The sequence below is a fragment of the Podarcis melisellensis genome, assembly GCF_964234715.1.
Source record: "Podarcis melisellensis genome assembly, chromosome: 16".
NCBI classification, from domain to species: domain Eukaryota; kingdom Metazoa; phylum Chordata; class Lepidosauria; order Squamata; family Lacertidae; genus Podarcis; species Podarcis melisellensis.
The window spans coordinates 18,852,931-18,878,246 of NC_138533.1; the positions used below are offsets into that span (position 1 = coordinate 18,852,931).

The following is a 25,316-nucleotide window of genomic DNA, read 5'->3' on the forward strand; positions in this document are numbered from 1 at the left end:
AGGTTCAGACGCTTTAGAAGTCTTCCTTTGATTGGCGTGAGCTACAGGAGAGCGCAGAGTTTCGATTTTCACAGAACGCTGCGCCGGGCGAGAGAAAAAAGCCCAAGAGTGCTGTTGGGACTCCAAAGCTTGCCCGCGCCCCTTTTTACACCAAACCAGGCTGCTCCCCTGGGAAGGGAGACAATGGTCTTATGTATCTCCTCCCACGGATCTGGAAAGCAAAAGCCCCCGCGTTCTGGAGGCCGGAGCTGACCCTTCGCTGGAAAGCACCCTTGCCTTTTGTTCCACCCAGGAGAGAGAGAGAGAGAGAGAGAAAGAGACCCGCCTCCCCCTGGGCAGGCCGAGGAATTCAAACCCCTCCCCTGCCCTGCCTTCCCCGCCTCGCTCCGTCCGGCACTTCTGCCCAGGACCGAGCGCAGCGAAGGTACAAAGCCCAGGCAGGCGCGCCATCGAGGCTTCCTCCTCGACGGGACGGGTTCCTTGTGTGACGGGGGGCCTGTCTGCCCTCCACCCGTCCCAGCGCCGGCTTTGAAACGGGGCTAGCGAGCGAGTCCTTTCCGTGGAGCCGGGCGCCGCTTCGCCTGGAAGCTTCGAGGGGAGGGACCGGACGGGACTGGATAAGGAAGCTGATCGCGGCGCAGATCCGCTTGGAGAGCCTCGGACGGAGGGTGCCTTGGGAGAAGAGCAGGCAAGACGCCAGGGTGGGGGACGACCACCATTGCCTACATCGGATCGCGTTGGCGGGTTCGACGGGGCCCCCCTAGCGAGTAACCCGCCCGCTTGGGAGGAAACCGGCCGTAGGGAGCGGCCCCCTGTTCTCTGCGGGAGAGACTAGACGGGGTGGTCTTCCTACCCCTGGTGAGGGCGATGGAGAGCCTCTGACCCCGGATTCGTTGAGAGGAGTCTATAAACTCAAAGGGCTGGATCCTGCTTCCTCGACGCGAGGGGGTTTGGCAGGCAGGAGTGTTCACCCCACTTCCCTGCTGAACGCCCCTGTGGCCCCCTGGATGGTCTCGATCCCGTGGGAAGTGGCGAGGAAGGCAATGTTAGTGACCTAGATGTGGGAGGCCTTGGACCAATGAGGCCCAGAGGACCCCAAGGAGCCCCTGGGAAGTATGTTCCGGAAGGCCCCACTAGTGGCCTGGGGGCCAGGTTCGCGGAGCGGGGGCACCACGGCCTACGCCAACCCCGTCTGGACGGCGTTATTTGACTACGAGGCCGCCAGCAGCGACGAGTTGACTCTGCGGAAAGGCGATTTGGTGGAGGTGCTTTCGTGGGATGCCGCCATCTCTGGGGACGAAGGCTGGTGGGCCGGCAAGGTGAACAACCAAGTGGGCATCTTCCCTTCCAATTACGTGTCGCCCAAGACGGGGGGCTACGCAGGCCCCGAGAGCCCCCCTGAGGCCGACTTCCGGGACCTGAGGCTGGAGGAAGTGATAGGAGTCGGTGGCTTCGGGAAGGTGTACCGCGGCAGCTGGAAGGGGGAGTTGGTGGCGGTCAAGGCCGCCCGCCAGGATCCGGACGAGGACATCAGCACCACGTCGGAGAGAGTACGGCAAGAGGCCCGGCTCTTTGCCATGCTGCAGCACCCCAACATCATCGCCCTCAAAGCCGTCTGCCTCCGCGAGCCCAACTTGTGCCTGGTGATGGAATATGCGGCCGGGGGTCCCCTCAGCCGCATGCTTGCTGGCCGCAGGATCCCACCCCACATCCTCATCAACTGGGCCGTGCAAATCGCTCACGGGATGCAGTACCTGCACTGCGAAGCCATCGTGCCCGTCATTCATCGTGACCTGAAATCCAACAACAGTGAGTAGGAGGGTTGGGATTGGTGGTGAGGGATTTGCATATATTTGCATATATTTTGCCTGAACAAATCAAGCTGGTTGGTTAGTTCGTTTCAAAAATGTGCATCCCCGCCTTTCGGCTTGAAATTGCTCGCGTAACGATATCTTAAGATCGAACAGTGGAACGAAACGTGAGAAAATGTAACCGAGCCGTAAACTGACAATAAGGAAAAGAAGAACAACCGAGAAGGGAAAATAAGAATGGAACATGGAAAATTAACTCAGAACATTCCTGTTGAAAAAATTTCGTTTTTAAATGCCAGCTTAAAGATGAACAGGGAGGAGGCCAGGCAGACCTTTCTGGGAGAGAATTGCATCTTCTGGGTGCCACTTTGGAAAAGGCTCTGTCTCTCTCCCCTCTTAATCAAATGTTTGCTGTTGTGCAGAAACAAGGAAAGCCTCAGCAGCTCGACAGAGGTGATAGGCAATTCCCAAGGCACCACCCTACTTGCAGATTTGAGTGCAGTATTTAAGAAAACGAGGACACTGTAAGCCAGGAACAGGAAGCATCAGGCCTGGGGGCCAAATACAGCCCCCAGGACCTCTCTGTCTGGCCCTTGAACCTCACCCAAGGCCATAGCCCTCACCAGCCCTGCTCTGTGCCATAGCTGAGTCATTTTGCCTGGTTTGCCTGTCTTTGGACTGTGTGAAGGTGTCTTGCTTGCCTGGGTACAGGATGGGAATATGTGGGGGAAGTGGGAGCCATGCAATTGCCTTTGGGTTTTATGTGCCCAGAATGCAACCTACTGCACAAAGCTGAGCGTCACATGCATTGCTCTGCCTACTTTCGCATCTGGCCCCTCCCACCCCTGTCACGCAGCACCTAGAGCATTGGCCACGAAGGAATGCGACCTTAATGCGGGGAAGAACTTCCCCATTCCTTCCTTAAGCCTTGATAATAAATGTCAAAACTGCAATTCCAAGTTGCATCAATTTTATGACCTAAGCTATGTCCTTCCTTATTTATTTTAGCTTTGGGGTACACAATCTAGCAGGTGGTTTGTGCCATTGTGTAGAAATACAACTTCCCGCTAGGGATTGTGCCCCACAGGGGGTGGGAACCACAGAAAGCCTTCCTTTCAGCAGTGGCGCTAAAATTTGAAATGTTGTTAGTGTTTCAAGTGTAAAATAAAAATGGGAGGGGGGTGAATGAAGGCAAGAAAAGGTGACTTCTGGAACAGGTGTACTGTGAGCAAGCAGCACTCTCAAAAGAAGCCATTGATAAGGAATATGCACCGTAAATTTGAAGCACCTGTTCCCCCTAGAGAATCCTGGGTACAGTACTGTAATTTAAGGGTGCTGAGAATTGTTGCTCTTTGAGGGCTAAACTACAGTTCCCGGGATTTTATTTGCTTTTAAGTTATGGTGTATATGCAGCAATAGAAACGTAGGAAGCTGCTGTATAGCAAGTCAGACCATTGATCTCAGTATAGTATAGAAACATTGAATTGTAGACTTGGAAGGCACCCCAGGGGTCATCTAGTCCAACCCCGTGAAGCGTAGGAATCTGCACTAGCTGGCAGCTGCTCTCCCAAGATTTCAGCCAGGGGACTCTCCCAGCCTAACAGGAGACGTTGAGGGTTTAAACCTGGGACCATCTGTGTGCAAAGTGGGCACTTGACCACAGAGCCATATCCCTCCCTGAAGGGGCAAGCTGCCCAGTGGACAGGAAGGTTTTGGAAGGCACGGGAAAGGAGCCTTCCTTTAAGCCAGAATCCGGCCTGGAACCTTCTTTCAGTTCTGGGACATGAGAAGCGAGGGTGCCTCTGAGCACATCCAGAGTACTCTCCTCCTCCCTCCCCCGCCAGTTAAACACATTTTCCCCCTCCCACCTGCCTTAGGTCAAGAGGTGAACTAAGGTGGAGGCAGGCATGAGAACTGGCAGGTCCAGTTTGGGAAATGAAGTTCTATCTGCCACCCTCTCACTATTCTCCTCCCGGAGTTTTGCCACCAGACAGCAGATGAGTGTGACCTCAGTGACCCAAAGCTAGAAGGAAGTGACAGCAACTCTCTCTCTCTCTCTCCCAGAAACTAACTCTACACTGTCGTTTCCTCTTGTGAGGGCGAGATAAATGTTTTTCTTTCCATGCAAACAAGAGCCTGATGATTTGAAGCCTTTTCCTCTCTCTCTCCAGGCCCTGGGCTTCCTCCAGCTGTAGATTTGGGGAGGGGAAACCAGGGACAAGGAGGGGGAATTTTGTCCCATACCATTGCAGTCCTTGCCCTAAGCAACTCTTGCTTTGATCTGTTTGAAAGCAAATCTTCCTGTGGCAGAAGCCCGCACCTCCCCATCACAGATAGGCAGATGGCCAGAGTCGTCTCCCTTGTGCTGGTTGCAAGGCACTCTGCACATGTTCAGAGGAACATTGTCCTCTAGATGTCGCGCCTTTCAGGCAGAGCACTGGTGGAAGGGTTCCTGTTTCAAAGCTGATCGGATGGTGGCTGTTTTCTTAGTCCCATCCCAACTGCCCGCCTCCGTCGGTCATATGAGAATCACGCCTTGCAGGGTTGTTTTAATTCTGGATTAATGAATTTAACTCTGGGTTAATGAATTTAATTCTGTATTAAAGAATTTAATTCTGGGTTAAATGGGGAGCATCTGTTTGGCTACCATGGGGAACGAGACGCTGGAAGAGGTGAGCCTTTGCTCTTAATCCGGCAGCTCTGCTTCTTACGCTGCGGGAACAGTACCTAGCAATTTGTTCCCTAAATTGTAGTTATTACTGTTTGCAAAATGCCCACCATTATGTCAGGCACGGTGTGAGAGGAGGACAAGCCCGTATATGGCAGGGAATGTTCACTGCAACAGGATTCCTCCAAATATAGGACTAAATGGGAGCTGCCTTTGGATGCAAAGTTGGGAAGGGAGTAGATGTTAAGCACCCATCCTGCACCTGTGTGCAGAGCACTGTCCTCCTCGTTTCTTGGTCACCCTGAGTGTGACAGAATGCTGCAAACTGGGATATATGCATATATTTTAGGCCCGCGGATCTTCCTGGCTCAGGGGCCTCACCTAGAGTCGGAAGGGACCCTGAAGATTGTCTAGTCCAGGGGTGGCCAACTCCCAAGAGACTGCGATCTACTCACAGAGTTAAAAACTGGCAGTGATCTACCCCATTTTGGAGGGGTTCAGGTCAAAGCTGTTGAGCTTCTTTGGGGGGAGCCACTGATCTACCAGTGATCTACCACAGAACGTCTACTTACCTACTGGTAGATCACGATCTACCTGTTGGATGTGCCTGGTCTAGTCCATGGGTAGGCAAACTAAGGCCTGGAGGCCGAATACGGCCCAGTCGCCTTCTAAATCTGGCCCGCGGACAGTCCAGGAATCAGTGTGTTTTTACATGAGTAGAATGTGTGCTTTTATTTAAAAAGCATCTCTGGGTTATTTGTGGGGCATAGGAATTCGTTCATTTATTTTTTTCAAAATATATTCCAGCCCCACACAAGGTCTGAGGGACAGTGGACCGCCCCCCTGCTGAAAAAGTTTGCTGTCCCTTGGTCTAGTCCAACCCTAGGAATATGCAGCTGCCCCATATGGGGATCAAACCTGCAACCTTGGCGTTATCTGCACCATGCTCTAATCAACTGAGCTATCCCACTAGGGCACAAGATAGGGAATATTTTCAGCCTATGAGCCATGTCCCCTTCTGGGCTCACATTCCCCTTGTAGGCAGGACTAGCAGCAAAAGTGGGCGGAGCAAAAGTAATGTTAATTTTACCATTGTATAATCAGCTAGTTTCTACACACACTCAACACATTGCACTGTATCCTCCATCAAGAAGCATGATCAGAGTTCAATGACACATTCCAGCTTGGCAAAAACACCCAAAGGAGGATGTGGAACATCTGGAATTTGACAGAAGGGCATCCTGTTCAGAGCATACAGTATAGCCCAAAGCTGTCAACTTTCAGATTTGAAAATAAGGGATCAGCAGCCTCAGCTGTTCCGGGGACAGTCTGCGGGATATCTAACAATCCGGGATAGCAGCAGGAAACAGCGGGAAACGGCGCTGGAATAAGGGAATTTCCCGCAAAAAAAGGGAAGGTTGCCAGCTATGGTATAGCCTCTCCTAACAGGCTCAAAATACCTTGCCATCTGCCTCTCTATAGAAATATAAGCTACTGTAACAGAACGTAGACCAGAGCTTTCCAAACTTGTCATGGTGGTGACGCACTTTTTAGACACGCATCATTTCATGACACAGTAATTCAGTTCTACTAGCAAACCAGTAATTCAGCTTTACCAGCAAGCTCTCATTCTAGCCCACACTGCAGCCGGCATGATAACGTGTCGTGACACAGAATTTGGAAAGCTCTGACGTAGACAGTCGTTTTTAAGTCAGTTGGAGGTGGCTTGGGAGAGAGATTTCACTTCCTGTGATGTACACACATATGCAAACTTAGGTATCTCTTCCTACTGTCACTTCTGATCAAAGAAGTTTTGTGGGGGTGGGCGGGGGGGGGGGGGAATACGAAAAACTTGCCAAACCTGTTTAACACAGGTGAAAGTGGAAGGAGTAGGTACACCCCCCAAGCAGTGATCCCTCTTTCAAATTCTTTTCGACTCCTCTCAAAGGACAACAGTTTCTTGTCTATAGGTTCTCCCTTCTTTATTCCAGGTCTTATGCGTATGTGTGTGTGTGTGTAAATTTGTCATTCATCTCAGTATTCAACCATCTGGCAATATCTAAAAGCAGCATGAGAGACGTCTTTAAATATCTGAAAGGCTGTCCGTCATGCAGAAGACAGAGCAGACTCAGGCCACCTTCACACCATACTATAATACTACTTTATAGTTTTGACTACTTTATTGTTTTGACTATGGCAGACCAACACGGCTACCTATCTGTAACTGGAACTACTTTATAGTCGTAACTTCTGTGCCAAAAAATCCTGGGAAGTCGCGTTTGTTAAGGGTGCTGAGAGCTTTTATTCCTCTATTTCAACTAGAGCCAGGGCCTTCTCGGCTGCGGCTCCAATCTGGTGGAACGCTCTGTCACAAGAGACTAGGGCCCTGCGGGACCTGACATCTTTCCGCAGGGCCTGCAAGACAGAGTTGTTCCACCAGGCCTTTGGTCAGGGCGCAGCCTGACTCCCTCCTCTGGCAACCTGCACAGAATTTTGCTTAATTGGTTGCCATCAATTTGATTTTAATTAATTTTTATAATGAAATATTTTTAGAATGTGTGATTATTTGACTGTTTGATTATTTGATTGTTGTTAGCCACCCTGAGCCCGGCTTCGGCTGGGGAGGGCGGGATATAAATAAATTTTATTATTATTATTATTATTATTATTATTATTATTATTATTATTATTATTTCCCTCCCAGGGCTACTGTTTTCTGAGTGGTTTACAGTCAATCTCTTTCCCCAGGTAGCACTAGAAATGGTAGCTTTGGGAAGGAGAGAGGGGTCTCCTAACAACTCTCAGCATCCTTAACAAGCTTCAGCTCCCAGAATTCTTTGGGAGAAGCCATGACTGTTTAAAGCAGAGATCAGCAAACTTTTCCAGCTGGGGGCCGGTCCCCTGCCCCATAGACCTTAAGGGGGGCCAGACTATATTTGGGGGGGGATGAACTAATTCCTTTTAAAAAAAAAATATTTTTATTAATTTTATTAATTTTTTATTAATTTTCCAACACAAATTAAAGACAGAACAACACACACACATAAACAAACAAAAACATATAAACATGTATAATTTCAAAAACTCTTTTTCCTAAGCCTTGCTTCTCGGACTTCCCTTTACCTCCCCTTTTCTGCATCCCTGTTTTAAATTTCTCCAGCAACTCTTCACACCAATTAATTAATTACTTATTTTCTTTTTACGCTTCTCATACATAATCAATTACAGCTGTAATTCTATATTTTCCTTTCCTCTGACATTTTAGCACTCATCAATTTTACAACAATTTTTAAGGTATACTTTAAATTTCTTCCAGTCTTCTTCCACCGTCTCTTTTTCTTGGTCACGGATTCTGCCAGTCATCTCTGCCAGTCCCATATAATCAATCACCTTTGTCTGCCATTCTTCCAGTGTGGGTAGTTCTTGTGTCTTCCAATACTTTGCTAAAAGAATCCTTGCTGCTGTGGCGGCATACATAAAAAACGTCTTATCCTTCTTTAACACCAATTGGCCGACCATGCCCAGGAGAAATGCCTCTGGTTTCTTGTGAAAAGTACATTTAAGTACTTTCTTAATTTCATTATAGATCATTCCCCACAAGGCTTTAATCTTCGGGCAAGTCTCATTACATTTCCAGCATTTATTATTGGGCAAATGATAGATTTTTGCGAGCTTGGTTGGGGTCATGTACCACCTGTAAATCATTTTCATAATATTTTCTCTTAAGGCATTACATGCCGTAAATTTTATACCGGTGGTCCATAACTGTTCCCAATCCGCAAACATAATGTCATGACCAATATCTTGTGCCCGCTTAATCATAGCTGGGATGAACTAATTCCTATACCCCACAAATAACCCAGAGATGCATTTTAAATAAAAGGACACATTCTACTCACGTAAAAACACGCTGAATCCTGGACCGTCTGCGGGCCGGATTGAGAAGGTGATTGGGCCGGATCCATCCCCTGGGCCTTAGTTTGCCTACCCATGGTTTAAAGTGGTATCATAGTGCTCTAAATGTATGAATGTGGCCTTGCTAACTGTTGTTCTGGAAGATTAGGTGAAGAACCCTAGGTCTGGGAACAGCAGGGAAGAAGGTTTTGGCTAAAGATCAAGAGAAAGGTCCTAGTGGCATAAGCTGTCCGACAGAGAACCAGGCTGCCTTGAGAGTCGCAGGTGGGCCCTCCTTTGCAGGGGCTGTTAAATCCCTGAGTGGCTGTCGGTCAGGGCTGTGTCACTGTAACATGCTGCACGAAAGATCCTTTGTGGAGGTCATCTTGTGCAACCCCTTGCTCCACAAAGGATCTTCAGTGGATCTCAGGGCTTGCCATTAAGCCAAACCAACACAGAGTTTTCATGTATTGATGACTTCATCAATGCATGAAAACTATCTGTTGGTTTGGCTTAATGGCAAGCCCTGAGGAGCTGACTGGGGAGAGGGCAGTTGCTACGGTATGTTGTGAACTGCCCTGTGATCTATGGGTGTGGGGCAGTGTACAAATTTAATTAATAATAATAATAATAATAATAAACACAGTTTGAGCCAAGGCTTGGCCCTCACCCCTGTTTTCAGTGCTCCAGTTTGCTAACAGAGAGGAGAGTTTCTTTATACCCAGGCAAAGTGGCACTTTCAGCTTTACACCACAATATTATAGGGGCTGCATGGCAATGCTTCAAACACCATTCTTTATTCTCATTACAGGAATTCCAACCCCCTTCAGTGAATTCCCAGGGTGTCTTACCGTAAATGCAATTAAAAGAGTTAGAGAAGCACCACCATTTAATGAAGCAGCTGAAAAGCAAGGCCAGGAGATAAAATTATTCTTAAAAGCTGTTGTTGTAGTTTTTAAAAGCACATCTTTGCCCCATGCAGAAGCCAAATCAGAGTAGGCCTCACCCACGCTTCCTTAAGGAGAGCATTTCACAACCAGGCTGCCACCACAGAGAAGGCCTTTTCCTCGATCACCACCCACTGCGCTTCTGATGGCAGAGGACAGCCGCCAACGAGACCTAAAAGCAGGGATGCGGAGCTTGCGGCCCTTCGCCTGGCTTCATGTGGCCCTCAGTCAAATATCATGCGGTAGGCAGTAGCTGGGGGGGGGAGAGAAGAGGAGGAGAAAAAGTGGGGAGTGGGAGGCAGGAACAGCTGAAGCAGAAGCAATGATGGAAGGGGAGAAGGAAAGCCCTATTCAAGAAAGCAGTCCAGACCTCTAGCAAGAGAAGTCTGCCCATTCCCTGGCAACCTGCCAGGCAAAGAAAGGTGGGCGGTTGTAGAAAGAGATAGACAGATAGAGAGAGCTGGCAGTCGGAAGGTGGAAAGGGGAGCTTACCCTTCCAATCCTGAGTGTTGCCACTTCCCATTAAGGTAGGGAGTAGTTGCTGACAGTGTTCGAAATTAGCCAGGGGCCAGGCGCATTTTGCACCTGGGTTTCGACCACTCGCAACCAAGTGAAGGTGTCTGGGTGCCTGACATCTCTACCATCTGGGGATCATTGGATCTGGACTGTTTTCCCACACTAATACCCCATCCTGTAGAATTCTTATCAGTTACATTTTATCTTCACAATTGGAATGAATTTCAGGAACCAAATTGCTTTACCTGTGCAGCCTGAGCAGGAGCAGTCAGCATTAAGAAAAAGAGGTCGGAATAGGCCGATAAATATGCGTCTGTCTCTGGATCAAGTGACTTTTCTTCTTTAAGTTCTCAAAAGTTCTTAAGCTACTCAAGGTTGTCGGCTGAAGTAGCCGGATGTTTAACTGAGAACCAGTCACAGTGAGTCCATGAAAAAGAAGACTTTAGAGCCGTCTTGCCCTAAATTGGCAACTAGACATTCTCTTTTGGCAACTGCAACCTTGGTTTAAGGAGTCATTTGGCTTATAGACTTGAGTTTCTAACACGGCGAGTCTTGGCAGGGCGGCAGAAGCAGGAAACGAGGAAAGTGCTCATTTCAACCGCACACATAGGCGCACTGTGTTTTCATCTTCAAACCATAGCTAAGTTTAGCCATTGTTGAAAGCGACATGTGAACCAATCCACTGCCAGAGCCCTTTGCAGAAAAAGTGGGATGCAAATATTCCAAATAAGAAATGAAAATATGTGCTGGGGCTGGTAGCAGCCTGACACAGCCTGCGAGAGGTGGACCCCATCTCCACCATGGCTGTGAGACCTGAGATCCGACATTTTTAAATTTTATTGCATTGCATTTCCATCCCACCTTTCTCTCTCAGGAGCTCAAGGTGACATACATGGATCTCCCCTTCCTCATTTAATCACCCTAACACCCCTGTGAGGTACGTCCAATGTCATCCAGGGATCTCCTGAGTGGGGATTTGAACCCTGATCTCCCAGTTCCTAGTCTGACACACTAACCACAACACTGTACCTGCCTGCGCACTCCAGTGAGGAGTCTGTGTGGGGCTTCTCAACTTAGGTGTCAACTTTTGAATTGGTGGCGGCAGCTGCTGTCGCTGGTGTGCCTTTAAAGATCTTACCACTCCTCTTGTGGTGCTGGCACGGTTGTTCTGCACTCCCACCCACCCCATCCCCGCACCAAGGTGAGGATCTCAGTTCTGCCTGTTCTCTCTCCTGTCCTGGAATTGTGAGCCAGAACTCCCAGACAGTTGGGGAGGCCAGGGAGTTGTGAAATCACGAGCAGAAAAGCCCCGCTCGCCAGTTGTGCAATAATCACTACGGGAACTCTCTCGTATGTAAAGCAGCAGTCCTTGGCAGTAGAATCACAAGTAGGGACCCTGAGGTTGTTTATGTGCATGTGACTGAACGTCCGTGTGAGAGGCAAGATGATTTCTGTGTAACATATATATCCTCCTTATGTTCTAAGGCTTTGCTCCTCTGTTGCAGACCATCCAGCTAAGGCATAAGTGTTTCTCTATGTGTGGGAGGGAAGGGCAATTCACTCTGTAGCTGCCCCAAGAACTCCCCTTGCATTATACTTGCTAATAATATTACTTACTAATAATATTGTTCAAGGTTGGTTTCCATCTCAGTCTTATTCTGAGTAGACCTATCGGGAGGTTGTGGACTCTGCTTCCTTGGAGGTTTTTAAGCAGAGGTTGGATGGCCATCTCTCATGGATGTTATAGCTGAGATTCCTGCATTCCTGGGGTTGGACTAGATGACCCTTGGAATTCCTTCCACGCTCCAGTTCTATGATTCCATGATTCTATGATCCAATGAAATCCATAGCCATAACTAGCTTAGGACCATTTATTCCCATGGGTCTACCCTGAGGAAAACATAGTTGTTGACGACAACTCTAGATATATTTATTACCTGCCCTTCACAATGATGTTCCAGAGTATTAAAATCAGTTAAAACTGATATTGCAGTACCTTGAGAACCTTGCCTTTTTGAGGGGAGAAGAGACAAATTTCTAGTTCTTTATGCTGCCAAGTAAAAACTCAGTGGGCCGCCCATGAACACAAAGTAGTGTGCTGGTTAATTCGTAGGTAGAATTAACCTAGTGGTCTCCCGAACAATATTTACACCGTACATTTAAAGCACTAGAGTACACCGGGCAGCTTCCAACTTATATAAAAACATAATAAAATATTTTAAAACTTCCCTACACAGGGCTCCCTTCAGAAGTCTTTGAAAGGTTGTATAGTTACTTATCTCCTTGGCTTGGGTTTTGTTTTGTTTTGTTTTTGCATAACTCCATACCCTCCAACGTTTCTCCAATGAAAATAGGGACATCCTAAGGAAAAGCGGGACATTCTGGGGTCAAATCAGAAACCGGGACAGCTTCTGTAAATCCGGGACTGTCTCTGGAAAACAGGGGCACTTGGAAGGTCTGAAGTGTGGGTGCTGCCACGCTAAAAGATGGATTGTTTACAAATGTGGAATCAGTGTTACATGGCACCTGAATCTGCGCCAGTTCCACAGACCAAAGCGATTTGGGTGGGTATGGAGGGAGAAGAGGCGCCTTAATAAGTTGTGTGTGTTTGTGTTTGTGTGGCGGTGCTGGTAAGCAGACCTCCCTCCGGGATCTCTAGGAAGGCTGTGGATGTCGGTGGAGGGTGTGGCGTTGTTTTAAAGAGGGCTTTCCTTGCGTAGGGTGTTCTTTCAAGGCAGAGGAGGGAGGGAGGGAGGGAGAGAGAGAGAGTTGTTCGCCAGCCTCTCTTAAACAATGGCCCAGTGGTTGTAGCAGAGATCTGGTCCCTTCACTTCCTCCCCAGTGGCTTCCTGCTTGCTCTCGCTCAGGCTTCCTCTCTGTCCTGGCTGACTGGGGAAGGGAAAAACGTCTAGGCCTCAGAGCAGCAGCAGCAGCTGTTGGGGGCAGGGAGGGTGCCTTCTTGGGGTACTTCTGTCGGGGGAGCCCCTTCCCTGCAGCCCAACGGAACAATGGACCGATTCTCCTGCCAGCGCCACACACAATGGGGCGCTCAGTGACGCAGCGTCCCAGGGAAATGCTTGAGTCGCCTACGGGTCATGGGGCCAAAGCCCAGCCAGAACGGCGGGGCTGGGATTGCCTCGCAGCCAGGGCTGCGGAAAGGGCTTGTGGGCCGTAGCTGAGGGTCAGGGCTGAGAGGGATTGATGCTCCCAACTGATACTAAAGGAACGTGGGGGGCGGGGAGCCCTTTTGGGTCTCTCAGAGGGAGACACCCATAACCATTTCCCAGGATCTGGGAGGTACAAAACGGTAACAGCAGTGCCTCTGATGACGTGCAGAGTGCAGTCTTGGGTCACCGTATCCTGTGCTTGTACAGCTGGATTAAGGAGACAGGCTTGCTTTCTTCTGTTTATTGGGTGGTGGTGTTTGTATTTATAATATTCTGCAGCATCTGTCAGACATGAGACACTAATCCGCTTATGCGTTAGGTAAGGCAGTTAGATCGCAATTCCAAATATGTCAGACCAGAAAGGTATGGCAAGGCAGCTCTGTTTCAAGTAGCATTAGGGATTATTTGGTTTATTCATAACCAAAATACAGTCGTACCTCAGAAGTCGAACGCCTTGAAAGGCAAACGTTTTGGATCCCGAACTCCGCAAACCCGGAAGTGATTGTTCTGGTTTGCGAACGTTCTTTGGAAGCCGAACGTCCGTTGTAGCTTCCGATTGGCTGCAGGAGCTTCCTGCAGCCAATCAGAAGCTGCATCTTGGTTCTCCAATGTTTTGGAAGTCAAATGGACTTCCGGAACAGATTCCATTCGACTTCCGAGGTATGACTGTTGTGAAATGGACCTAAGTCTTGGTGGACGTTTACAAAGGGCTTTTGCCTGTATGTATCTGCAAGGAGGAGGGAAGGAAGAGTGTTTCAGCTGCTAGGGGCCAAAGTCCCTTCGCCCTCCCCCAGTAAAGTATTTGAGGGGGCCAAGCCCCGCAAAGTTGATGGGCATTGCCATTCAAATGGTGTGGGTGAGCCCCAACATGTGATTGATTATGGGGGGGGGGCTGGGCTTACCTGCCCTCCCCCAAATATTTTACTCAAGTTGGCACCCCTGGCTCAATGGGAAGACATCTACTTGGCATACAGAAAGTTGCCATTTCAATCCCTGGCATCTCCAGTTAGGGTTTTTGAGAGCATCCTTTTTGAGAGCTGGACATTTATCTCTGTCTGGCAGCCACTCAGAACAGGCAGCAGCTTTTTAACAGGCAAGCTGCACATTGTTAAATGCACCATCACATTTAATGTACCTGCTTTAAAAAGGTGGGGGTAAGGAAGCCGAATCGGGACCACATCACAAAGGGAACTGCGTTAACCCTCCTCTCTTGCCATGGTGAACACATACACATGGAAGTTGTTGTAGACGTTTCCCTCCTGGGCAAAGAGCAGCGTTCAGTGCGGTGATATTTATCAGAGTCCAGGCACAGAAGAAGGAAAAGGTTCAACAACCCTCTCCCTACCACATGCCACTGTCTAGATCCCTGACCAACATAGGCCTGATCCACCTCCCTCGTCATCCCCCAAAATGCCTGCTCTTAATAAAACGAAACAAACCTGTGCACACTCAGTGTGATTATTGGTTCCTAAGATTTGTCGTCTCCTATTCCGTGTGTGCCCCCAAAGGAAACATCTGGGGAAACATCCTGATAAGCAAGAGTTGTCTGGAGGCAGAACAGGCAGCCTTGGGAGATGGTGGGCTCTCCTTCACTGAAGGTGCATAATTAGAGACTGTCAGGGATGCTGTCAGTGGAAGATTCTTGCCCTGGGCAAGGGGTTGGGCTAGATGACCGTTAGGATCCCTTCCAGCTCTAGGATTCCACTGCCCCTCCTATGTTGGTGATGACCACAAACATCTAGATGCTCCTTCTGGCTCCTGGATCTCAAGTTGTATAGGTCTTTAGGGGGAATCACTACCATCTCAAATAGAGGTTAAAAAAAACGGACCAGGAATTACATGTGCTTTTTCCAGCTCTGGCATGTTGCATTCCTGACAGTCAGGCATTAGTTTCTGATGACTGGTCCCAGGGCTCTAGCGTTGATCTTGGAGCATCAAACAGGTGGGGTAGAGAGCCTTAAATATGAGGACTAGCATCTTGAAAATAAGACCCAAAGCCATTGGAATCCAGTGGGAAATTGAAAACAAACTTGTAGCAGCAGGAGATAAGTATGAGTTCAATCTGGAAAATTCACCACTGTACTGAGCAAAATTCTTTCATCTCCCCACTTTGAAGAGTAGTGAATGGGGGAGTGGGTTTCAGCTTTTTGGACCATCAGGGCATGGAGCCAGGACTCCTGGGTTCTTTTGCCTGTGAAGTTCTGAGTTGGGTTTAGTAGGTTAGAGCAGAGGAGCGTGACTGCTTCTGCCTCGCCCTGGCGCAGTTTCCATGCTGTGTGTGTGCCAAGTGCATGGAGGAAGCTTGGCAGCGTGGGCAAAAGCTGCCAGCACAGGAAGCTCCTTTTGTGCCAGGGAGGTGCTGACGAGGGTGCCTTCCCAGGGACTGATTGCCACTTAGTGCAGCAATAAGAATGTCAGGAGAGCTCTGCTGGATCAGGCCCATATGGCCCTGTTCTCACTGCTGCCAACCAGATGTCTGTGGGACGTTCACAAGCAGGACCTGAGTGCAGCAGCCGTGATCCCCACCAACCAGAGTTTGGAGGCATAGTGCCCCCAATAGCATATGTAAAATATTGCCATTGTAGCTAGTAGCCAAATCATAACCCCTTAGCCACCCAAAAGGCAGTACTCTAGAATGGCAACTTAAGCTGACAGAATATGCGCTTTGCAGTCTTAACATATAGAACAAGAGAACGAGAAGAACATATGTTTAAAGAAGATTGGAAAATGTTTATTGAATATATGGGGGGAAACTACATCTGAAAACGCTGGCAGCATTAAGATAAATTCAACAGTGTAAATAAGTTTTGATGGATGCAATAATGGAATACTGAATGGTTTAGTTTTTGTAAAATATGCAGGGATTTATGATGTGCAAAATGAACCATGGAAAGAGAAGAATGGAAGTCATTAATATTTTAAGGATGTTTAAATGAGTATTTAAAATTGTAAAACAGAAATTTTTTTTAAATTATACACACACACAAAATAAAACAAAATGGCAGTACTCCAGAGGGCTGTCACAAAAGGCTGTCAGCCTTTGTAATTTAAGCTCCCTTTAAGCTGTTGCTATTATTATATATTAGAGGATGTGGGTGGCACTGTGGGTTAAACCACAGAGCCTAGGGCTTGCTGATCAGAAGGTCGGCGGTTCGAATCCCAGTGACGGGGTGAGCTCCAGTTGCTCGGTCCCTGCTCCTGCCAACCTAGCAGTTCGAAAGCACGTCAAAGTGCAAGTAGATAAATAGGTACCACTCTGGCAGGAAGGTAAACGGCGTTTCCGTGCGCTGCTCTGGTTCGCCAGAAGTGGCTTAGTCCTGCTGGCCACATGACCCGGAAGCTGTACGCCGGCTCCCTCGGCCAATAAAGCGAGATGAGCGCCGCAACCCCAGAGTCGGACACAACTGGACCTAATGGTCAGGTGTCCCCTTTACCTTTACCTTTATTATTATATTTGGGATGCGGGTGGCGCTGTTGATTAAACCACAGAGACTAGGGCTTGCCAATCAGAAGGTCGGTGTGTTCGAATCCCCGCGATGGGGTGAGCGCCCGTTGCTCAGTTCCTGATCCTGCCAACCTAGCAGTTTGAAAGCACGTCAAGTGCAAGGAGATAAATAGGTACCGCTCTGATGGGACGGTAAATGGCATTTCTGTGCGCTGCTCTGGTTTGCCAGAAGCAGCTTAGTCATGCTGGCCACATGACCCGGAAGCTGTCTTCAGACAAACGCCGGCTCCCTCGGCCAGTAAAGCGAGATGAGCGCCGCAACCCCAGAATCCCTTTACCTTTTTTATTATTATTTGTTTGTTTGTTTGTTTGTTTGTACCCCACCCATCTGACTGGGTTGTCCCAGCCACTCTGGGCTGCTTCCAGCATATACAAAAACACAATAAAACATTAAACATTAAAAACCTCGCTATAAAGGTTGTATAATCCGCTATGCTGAAGTCCATTAACCACCTTTAACATGCTATTTCCCCCTCTCCCAATATTTATTAAGATAATGTGCTAAAACCCAAATAGCCTTGAAAAATAAAAAAGTGCCCTTAACTTTCCATCCCACCAATGTTGGGTCCTTAGCACTAAGATAACTTCCTATGGACTAGGGCATGGGAGACCAGGGTCAACACAGCCATGAAGCTCAGCAGGTGACTTTGGGCCAGTTGCTATCGCTTGTCCTGACCCACCTCACAGGGTTGTTGTGAGAATATAAGATTGAGAGGGGAAGAAATCCATATGCCACCTGGAGCTCTCTGGTGCCATACAAAATTATCATCAGGATGGGGCAATGGTAGATGTCCGTGTTAACGGGAAAAAAAGTATTTTGTTACTATTTGTAAGAAAAGGACTCTGAGCATATGAAAGGTGTCTTATACTCACTCCTGATTAGCCCCTCAGATTTACATGGGGAATTTTAAGGAAAGGCTTCCAGGTTATGAGCAATGAGGGCCAGGGAAGCTTTGGCCCAGTAAGGCCTCTCTGATGTGTTTTCCTGGATGGAGGCCTCCAAACCTCCTCCACTTGCTTCCCTCAGAATCCCATGTCTGCTTCTTTTCTTCCCTCAGTACTGCTGGCGGAATACGTGGACGATGGAGATGTGAGTGGGAAAACGCTGAAGATCACCGATTTTGGGCTGGCCCGCGAGTGGCACAAGACGACCAAAATGAGCGCGGCGGGCACCTACGCCTGGATGGCACCGGAGGTCATCAAAAGCTCCACCTTCTCCCGGGGCAGCGATGTCTGGAGGTGAGAGGGTGGGGTGGGCCCTGTCTAAGGTTGGGTTTTGGCCTTGGAGCCCAGATGTGCAGGAAAAAGCAAGGACCCTCTTGCCCTGGGACACCTCCCTTGCCAAAGCAGAACACCCTGTTTTGAAAACTGTCTCAGAGTCCCAGTTAACTAACACGCTCTTCATATTCTTGCTCCAAGGATCTGTGGAAGTCCACAGCAGGTAAAGGAAGCCAAATTCTGCATGTGTGTAAGTAAATAGCCTCCCCTCTTACACACACGCCTTTCAGGCTGGGTTTGGAGCTTTGACAGGGAAGCAGCTCAGACTAAGGGTTTGTCTGGGAGCTGGAGGTTCCAGCCCTTTCTGGCTCGCGGCCAGGCCCTGATCCAGGCAGGTGCTGACTTGCACTTCCCCCTCCTCACATGCAGCTAGCCAGGCACTATGACAGCAACTCCTCCTGGCTGCCTTGCCATCTCCTGTGGTCCTGAGGGAGACTGGAGGGTCTGAGAGCCAGCCAGTTGGTGCAGGGATCCCTAAGAGGTCCTCACGGTAATTGGTAGTGTGGATATCTGCTATGGGGCTGGATGTGCTCCCCTAGTTCCTCCGTCAAGGACACTGCAGGTCCAGGTCTGGGCAAACCCAAGCAGTGTACATGTGTGTAAGAAAGAGGCAGACAGAAACAGGCCTCATTCACACCATACATTTAAAGTGCTCTGATGCCACTTTTAAATTGTTTCGTTTCCCCCCCAAAGAATCCTGGGAAAGTGGGAAGGGTGATGAGCGTTTTTAGGAGACCTCTGCTCCAGAGCTACACTTCTCATAGTGGTTTTTCAATCAATTCCTCTTTGCGGGGAACTCTGGGAAACTGTAGCTCAAGGAAGGGAATAGGGGCCTCCTAACAACTCTCAAGGGGACACGGGTGGCACTGTGGGTTAAACCACAGAGCCTAGGGCTTGCCGATCAGAAGGTCGGCGGTTCGAATCCCTGCGACGGGGTGAGCTCCCGTTGCTCGGTCCTTGCTCCTGCCAACCTAGCAGTTCAAAAGCACATCAAAGTGCAAGTAGATAAATAGGTACCACTCCGGCGGGAAGGTAAACGGCATTTCCGTGCGCTGCTCTGGTTCGCCAGAAGCGGCTTTGTCATGCTGGCCACATGACCCGGAAGCTGTACGCCGGCTCCCTAGGCTAATAAAGTGAGATGAGTGCCGCAACCCCAGAGTCAGCCACGACTGGACCTAATGGTCAGGGGTACCTTTGCCCTTTACCTAACAACTCTCAGCTCCCAGGATTGCATTGCCCGTCATGCATATGGTACAAAAAACCCCTTGTGAGCTTGCAGCTCGACGACGTCTCAATCGCAAGCTTCAGTCTCAAGTAAGCGTAAAGAGATGGGCTTCACTTTCCAGGTAGATGTTTGCTTGCCGTTTTAGCCTTGCTAATTAACTGAGGGGAAAGACACCCCCCCCCCGGTGGCTTACAAATATCAATAATAAAAGAGTCTCTGCCCTCAGGCTTACAAGCTAAATTGTTGTTGTTGTTTTATAATTTGTACCCCACCCATCTGACTGGGTTGCCCCAGCCACAAATATAAAAGTATAATAAAAGATCAAACATTAAAAAATTTCCCTAAAAGACACTGCACAAAAGGAAAATAGATTGGGAAGAAGGAGGAAAAAGACATTTGGCACTAGTTCTTGCAGTTCTAGTAAGGACCACCTGGAATAGGAGATCAACCAGAAGGGGACAGAGTGGAACCCTCTATGGATGCAGTTGCAAAATGTCTGGATAAGATTCATGAGGAGGGACTTTATAATTCCCACCCCCACCCCTGCAAAGATCAGGAGAGGAGGGAAGCCCAGAGCTCCACCCTTTGGCCTGTGTGGTGTAGTGGTTAAGAGCGGTGGACTCGTAATCTGGGGAACCGGGTTCGCGTCTCCGCTCCTCCACATGCAGCTGCTGGGTGACCTTGGGCCAGTCACACTTCTTTGAAGTCTCTCAGCCCCACTCACCTCACAGAGTGTTTGTTGTGGGGGAGGAAGGAAAAGGAGAATGTTAGCCACTTTGAGACTCCTGAAGGGGAGTGAAAGGCGGGATATCAAATCCAAACTACTACTACTACTACTACTACTACTACTACTACTACTACTTCTTCTTCTTCTTCTTCTTCTTCTTCTTCTTCTTCTTCTTCTTCTTCTTCTTCTTCTTCTTCTTTTTCTGTTTTGAGAGGGCAGCAGAATATCATCCTGCAAGCGGGGATCCCGGGTGGCTCAGCAGCACCCTAGAATTTAGCCCTATCTCCCTTGTCCTTTTCCCTCCAGCTATGGGGTACTCCTTTGGGAGCTTCTCACTGGCGAAGTTCCGTACCGGGGCATCGATGGCCTTGCCGTGGCCTATGGGGTCGCTGTGAACAAGCTGACACTTCCTATCCCGTCCACTTGCCCGGAACCCTTTGCACGTCTCATGGCAGGTAAGCAGGAAGCAGTAAAGGAGGCTGGACTTAGGGACTCCATCACAAGATGGGATGCCCTGCAAAGAAGGTGGGAAAGGATTGTACCCATTTCTGGCACGGTTTGAGCTCTGTGTGCATTCTGTCTCCCTCCCTCCCGCTTCCCTGTTGGTCCCGCCAGAGTGCTGGGAGCAGGACCCCCACCGGCGCCCCACTTTTGCATCCATCCTGTCCCAACTGACGGTGCTGGAGACCCAAGTCCTCCATGATATGCCCCAGGAGTCCTTCCACTCCATGCAGGACGATTGGAAAGTTGAGATCCAGGACATGTTTGATGAGCTGCGTGCCAAGGAAAAGGTAAGGGAGAGACAAGAGGAGCTGGAACGTTCATTCGGGGGCAGGGCTCGGGCCTAGAATCTTGTCGTTGTACCAGAACACAACACTTTTGAAAGCAGCCTTTGTCAACCTGGCTCCCTTCAGATGTTTGGGACTACAATTCCCATTGGTCCAATGGGAGCTGTAGTCCAAAATATCCAGAGGGCACCAGGTTGGCAAAGACTGCCTGGAGGTATCCGTCAATCCATCACTTATTTTATTATACGGTCACAGGCCTGCCAAAATAGAACAAGCAGAATAAAAACATGATAATTAAAACATTTACTTATTTAAACCGCAACTTGATACAAAGGGTAAAGCATACATATTTAAAATACCAATATGATAAAACGATAATCCATCTACTCCCAGAATGAAGGCACAGGATACTACCCTGAAACTGGGACCTTGTACATGTCTCCATATTAATGACAGATAGCGCTTCTGAAACAAACATGAAGTGTAATTAATGAGTATGAATGGGCTTTGTTCTGTTCTTTCTTTTTAGCTAGGAGGGATGGTTAATGGCTGCCATTTTATTTCCCAGGAAGCCACAGTACGGCGCCACAGCTGAGGCATTCTGGGACAATAAAATGTTGATGTCCAGGAGGAGGCAGCAGAATAAGACAAAGAAGAGTGAGGGTGGAGACAAAAGCAAATGTGGGTAATTAAATCAGGGGTGGGGAACTTTGGCCCTTCAGATATTACTTTAACTCCCATCATCACTGGCCATTGGCCATGGTTGCTGGGGCTTATGGGAGTTGTGGTTCAGCAATGTCCGGAGGGCGAAAGGCTCCATGTCCCTGAATTAAAGGAAGGCGAATTTACTCTCTGAATTGCAAGTCAAGTGAGGGGTTTACTAATGAAAATGGGTGGAAAAGCAATTTCTGTGCACCCCTTCGCCCAGGTCAGTGGAAGGGCCTATGTGCTGGCTGGGACTGATGGGAGTTAGAGTCCTGGACGGGCCCTGGGGAAGGGCCATACCTCAGTGGCTGAGCACCTGCTTTTGCACGCATAAGATCCCATTGGCCATGATTGTCGGGGTTGCTGAGAGTTGTAGTTCAGCAACATCTGGAGGGCCAAAAGTTCCCCATACCTGATCTACATGAACCAATGTTCTGACTCAGTATAAGGCCATGTTCACACCATACATTCAATGCACTATGGCACTACTTTAGACAGTCCTGGCTTCCCCCAAAGAGTCCTGGGAGCTGTACTCTGTAAAGGGTGCTGAGAGTTCCCTGTGGAGAGGGATGGATTGCTAAACCACTCTGGGAATTGTAGCTCTGTGAAGGGAATAGGGGGCCTCCTAATAGATCTCAGCACACTTCACTACACTTCCCAGAATTATTTGGGGGAAGCCATGTTTGCTTAAGGTGCTTTTAAAGATAAGGTGTGAATGTGGCCTAGGTCAGGTTCTGGCCCCGATACTTCTCATTGGAGAAAAGAAGCTCTGTCGCCTACAGGTTTCCGAAAGCCAAACACTCGCTCTCTACCTCTGCCCAGACCCACACACGTACCTTTCCCCCCTCTTCTTCGCAGGAACTGCTGAGCCGTGAGGAGGAGCTGAAGCAGGCAGCCCTGAAGCAGAAGTCCCAGGAGGAGTTCCTGCGTCAGCGGGAGCACGAGCTGGCGCAGTGGGAGCTGGAGGTCTTTGAGCGGGAGCTGAGCCTCCTCATTCAGCAGATGAACCGGGAGCGTCCCTACGTCAAGAAGCGGAAGGGCACCTTCAAGAGGAACAAGCTGAAAGGGAGGGACAGCGAGCACATCAGCATGCCACTTGGTAGGGCCCACGGGGGGTGGGTCGGGGGGGGGGGGAATCAGGCAGAAGGCAAGGATTCCTGTCAGGGATGGCTCCTGGTTAGAAGGGGTGTCTTGACAACAGACCTTCTAGGAACATAGGGTTGTTGCTGTTGTTGTTTGTTTATACCCTTCCTTTTCCCCTGACGGGACTCAAGGCAATTTTATCCATTCCTACTTAGAGTAGACCCACTGAAGTTAATAGACACGTCAAACGTATTCATTTCAACCAGGGTGGATTTGATTTCAATCAAATCGATTTAAATCACTAGTCAGTAAGACTTGGTTTAAATCACGATTTAAATCATTAGTCAGTAAGACTTGATTTAAACCATTATTTTTTTATTTACAGAAAGACTCATTCTTGTTGGTATCATCTTAATATTTACAACCAGGTGAAGGTTTCATTTTTGGAATAATAATAATTTTCAGGGTGGTTTTTACAGTTGTATCAAAAATTGGTTATACATAGACAGATAATTATGAAATTATCATGAGGTTTAATAAGTTAACTGCTTATATTTGGACAACTTTTCTGCTGTACTTGGAAGGAGAAAAACAATCATTTCCTTAATAACAATTTAAACCATTTATTTAACTAAAACAATAACATTATAGCATATGTATCCATGTTTGTTAACTGATGTGGTTAAACAATTAAAAAAAACCAAAACACACCTGTTGCCAGTCCTAAGTTCAGTGATGGGGGCGAAGAACTATGAGCCAAAACTTTGGAACATTGACAGAGCCTCGAATTCTGAACTGGCCTTTTCTAAATTAAACTCATTTTAAACTATGAATTGTTACAGATGGTGCTACTGGGTAATTCATGCTCTCCCCCCCCCCCCTTATTTCAGATTTTAAGCATCGCATCACAGTAATGGCTTCTCCTGGATTGGACAAAAGGAAGGACTGCCTGGAGATGGGGGCAGGTGGCTCCCCTCCCTTCCAACGATTCCGAGCTATCAGATGTAAGTAACATTTATTGGGGGGGGGGGGAGAGGTGTAGAAGTGGAGCAAGTGGAATCTGGAGTGTTCAGACTTTCCTCTAGGTAACCTCAAGCAAATCCTGGCTGATTGCTGGCGATTTTGGAGTGAAATGACAGCAAGGTCTGCTTCTAGTCAGGTGAGGCACAAAGGACTGCCAAAATGATCAAGAGATTGGAGCAACTCCCTTATAAGGAAAGGTTACAACATCTGGGGCTTTTTAGTTACAAGAAAAGGCAAGTAAGAGGGCAGGGAGACACGTTAGCGGGTGTGTAAAATTATGTGAGGTGTAAAGGAAGTGGCTACAAAGACGTTTTTTTCTCCCTCCCTTATAATAACTAAAATTCGGGAGCATCAAATGAAAATTGAATGTTGGAAAATTCAGGACAAACCAAAGGAAGTATTCCACACAGTGCATAGTTAAACCCTGGAACTCACAGCTGCAGGAGGCAGTGAGGGTCGGCAGCTTGGATATCTTTTAAAGGGGATTAGACAAATTCAGGGAGGATAATAATAATAAATAATAATAAATTTTATTTATACCCCGGCCAGAGCCGGGCTCAGGGCAGCTAGCACCAGTAAAATTACAATAAAAACATAATAGGGGAAAAAAAACACAATTTAAAATACAGGTTAAAATGCAATTTAAAATGCAGCCTCATATTAAAAGTAGCCCATAGATCAAAACCGTAAGGGGAGGGAAACAGAAGGGTCAGACTGAGTCCAAACCAAAGGCCAGGTGGAACAGCTCTGTCTTGCAGGCCCTGCGGAAAGATATCAAGTCCTGCAGGGCCCTAGTCTCTTGTGTCAGAGCATTCCACCAGGTCAGGGCCAGTGAGGCCATCAGTGGCTGCTAGGAACAAGGGCTATGTGCTACTTCCAGGATAATCAGTCCTCTGAACACCAGCAGCTGGTAATTGCAAGTGGGGAAGTGCGCTGTGGCTCTTTGGTCCTCCTTGTGGGTTTCCCAAGGGCATCAGTTTGATCACCGAGCAAGCAGAATGCTAAATAGGCCTTTGGTCTGATCCAGCAAGGCTCTCATGATATTCAGGTACAGCTGAGCCTAGTACCTGGATTTTGTGCTAGCCAATAAACTGAATCTTAGCCATGACACAACAGTTCTGTTTCAGAGAGGGGGTATATGACCAGTTCTGGATGGAGCTGCAATCCCTTGAGGGAGTGGCTTTCCCCCAAGGAACTCTGGGAGTTGTAGTTCTTTAGTTTTGCAGGGAGGACTCCAAATTCTAACTGTACCTAAGAGGAGGAAGCAATTATGGTTTAAACCAGTTATGGTTTGTATGCAAAAGTGCTATTTAATACATGTACCCCTTCCTTTTTTATTTTATATTCTTTATTGAAAAATAAAAAATAAGACACAAAAAAGAAGAAACAAGAAATAGCACCAATGTAGAAAACAGAACAAAAAAAGGATAAAGTGGGAAAAGTTGTTTCTTTTTGCCTTCCCACCCCATCCTTTGCAGTGGAGCCAAGCGAAAACGATCAAAATTGGGGTCGCCAGTCGCCGCGTCGAGGGGACGAGATTTGCAACGGCCGTACAAAGAGCTCCAGTTCCCCCAAACCATGTGAGAGCAGTACGCAGAATGGCAGGTAGGGGGCAGCCTTTCCCTCCTCCCCCATTCCCTTGCTTGCTTGTAGAGAATGGGGATGCCTGGGTTAAAAGAAAGGACTGCAGCTCAGTGGCAGAGCACCTGCTTGGCATTCAGAAGGCCCCGGGTTCAATCCCCCAGCCGCTCCAGTTAGAAGGATCTAGTTGCAGGTGATGGTAAAGACCCTTCTCTGCCAAGACCCTGGAGAGTGGCTGCCAGTCAAAGCAGACAATGCTGGCCTAGATGGATGAACAGGCCGGCACAGCATAAGGCAGCATCATAGGTCTTAATGACTGGAGCAGGTTGTACTGTCACGGACTGGCTGGGTGCAGAGGAGCAGTGGGAGACACCAATTTGGGAACCCCCAAAAAAGAA

General features: G+C 48.3%; 1 protein-coding gene across 1 annotated transcript in view; it reads left to right on the forward strand.

Moving 5' to 3' along the window:
- The first annotated feature begins 371 nt into the window (after nt 1-371).
- MAP3K11 (mitogen-activated protein kinase kinase kinase 11) overlaps nt 372-25,316 on the forward strand; it is a 30,717-nt gene continuing 5,772 nt past the window's right edge. Inside the window, exons 1-7 of the mRNA XM_081892295.1 lie at nt 372-1,809; nt 17,567-17,747; nt 20,045-20,193; nt 20,354-20,529; nt 22,090-22,330; nt 23,205-23,318; nt 24,816-24,942. Of these exons, the coding sequence (XP_081748421.1) occupies nt 1,116-1,809; nt 17,567-17,747; nt 20,045-20,193; nt 20,354-20,529; nt 22,090-22,330; nt 23,205-23,318; nt 24,816-24,942 (1,682 nt within the window). The 5' untranslated portion in view covers nt 372-1,115. The remainder of the gene's footprint in view (nt 1,810-17,566; nt 17,748-20,044; nt 20,194-20,353; nt 20,530-22,089; nt 22,331-23,204; nt 23,319-24,815; nt 24,943-25,316) is intronic.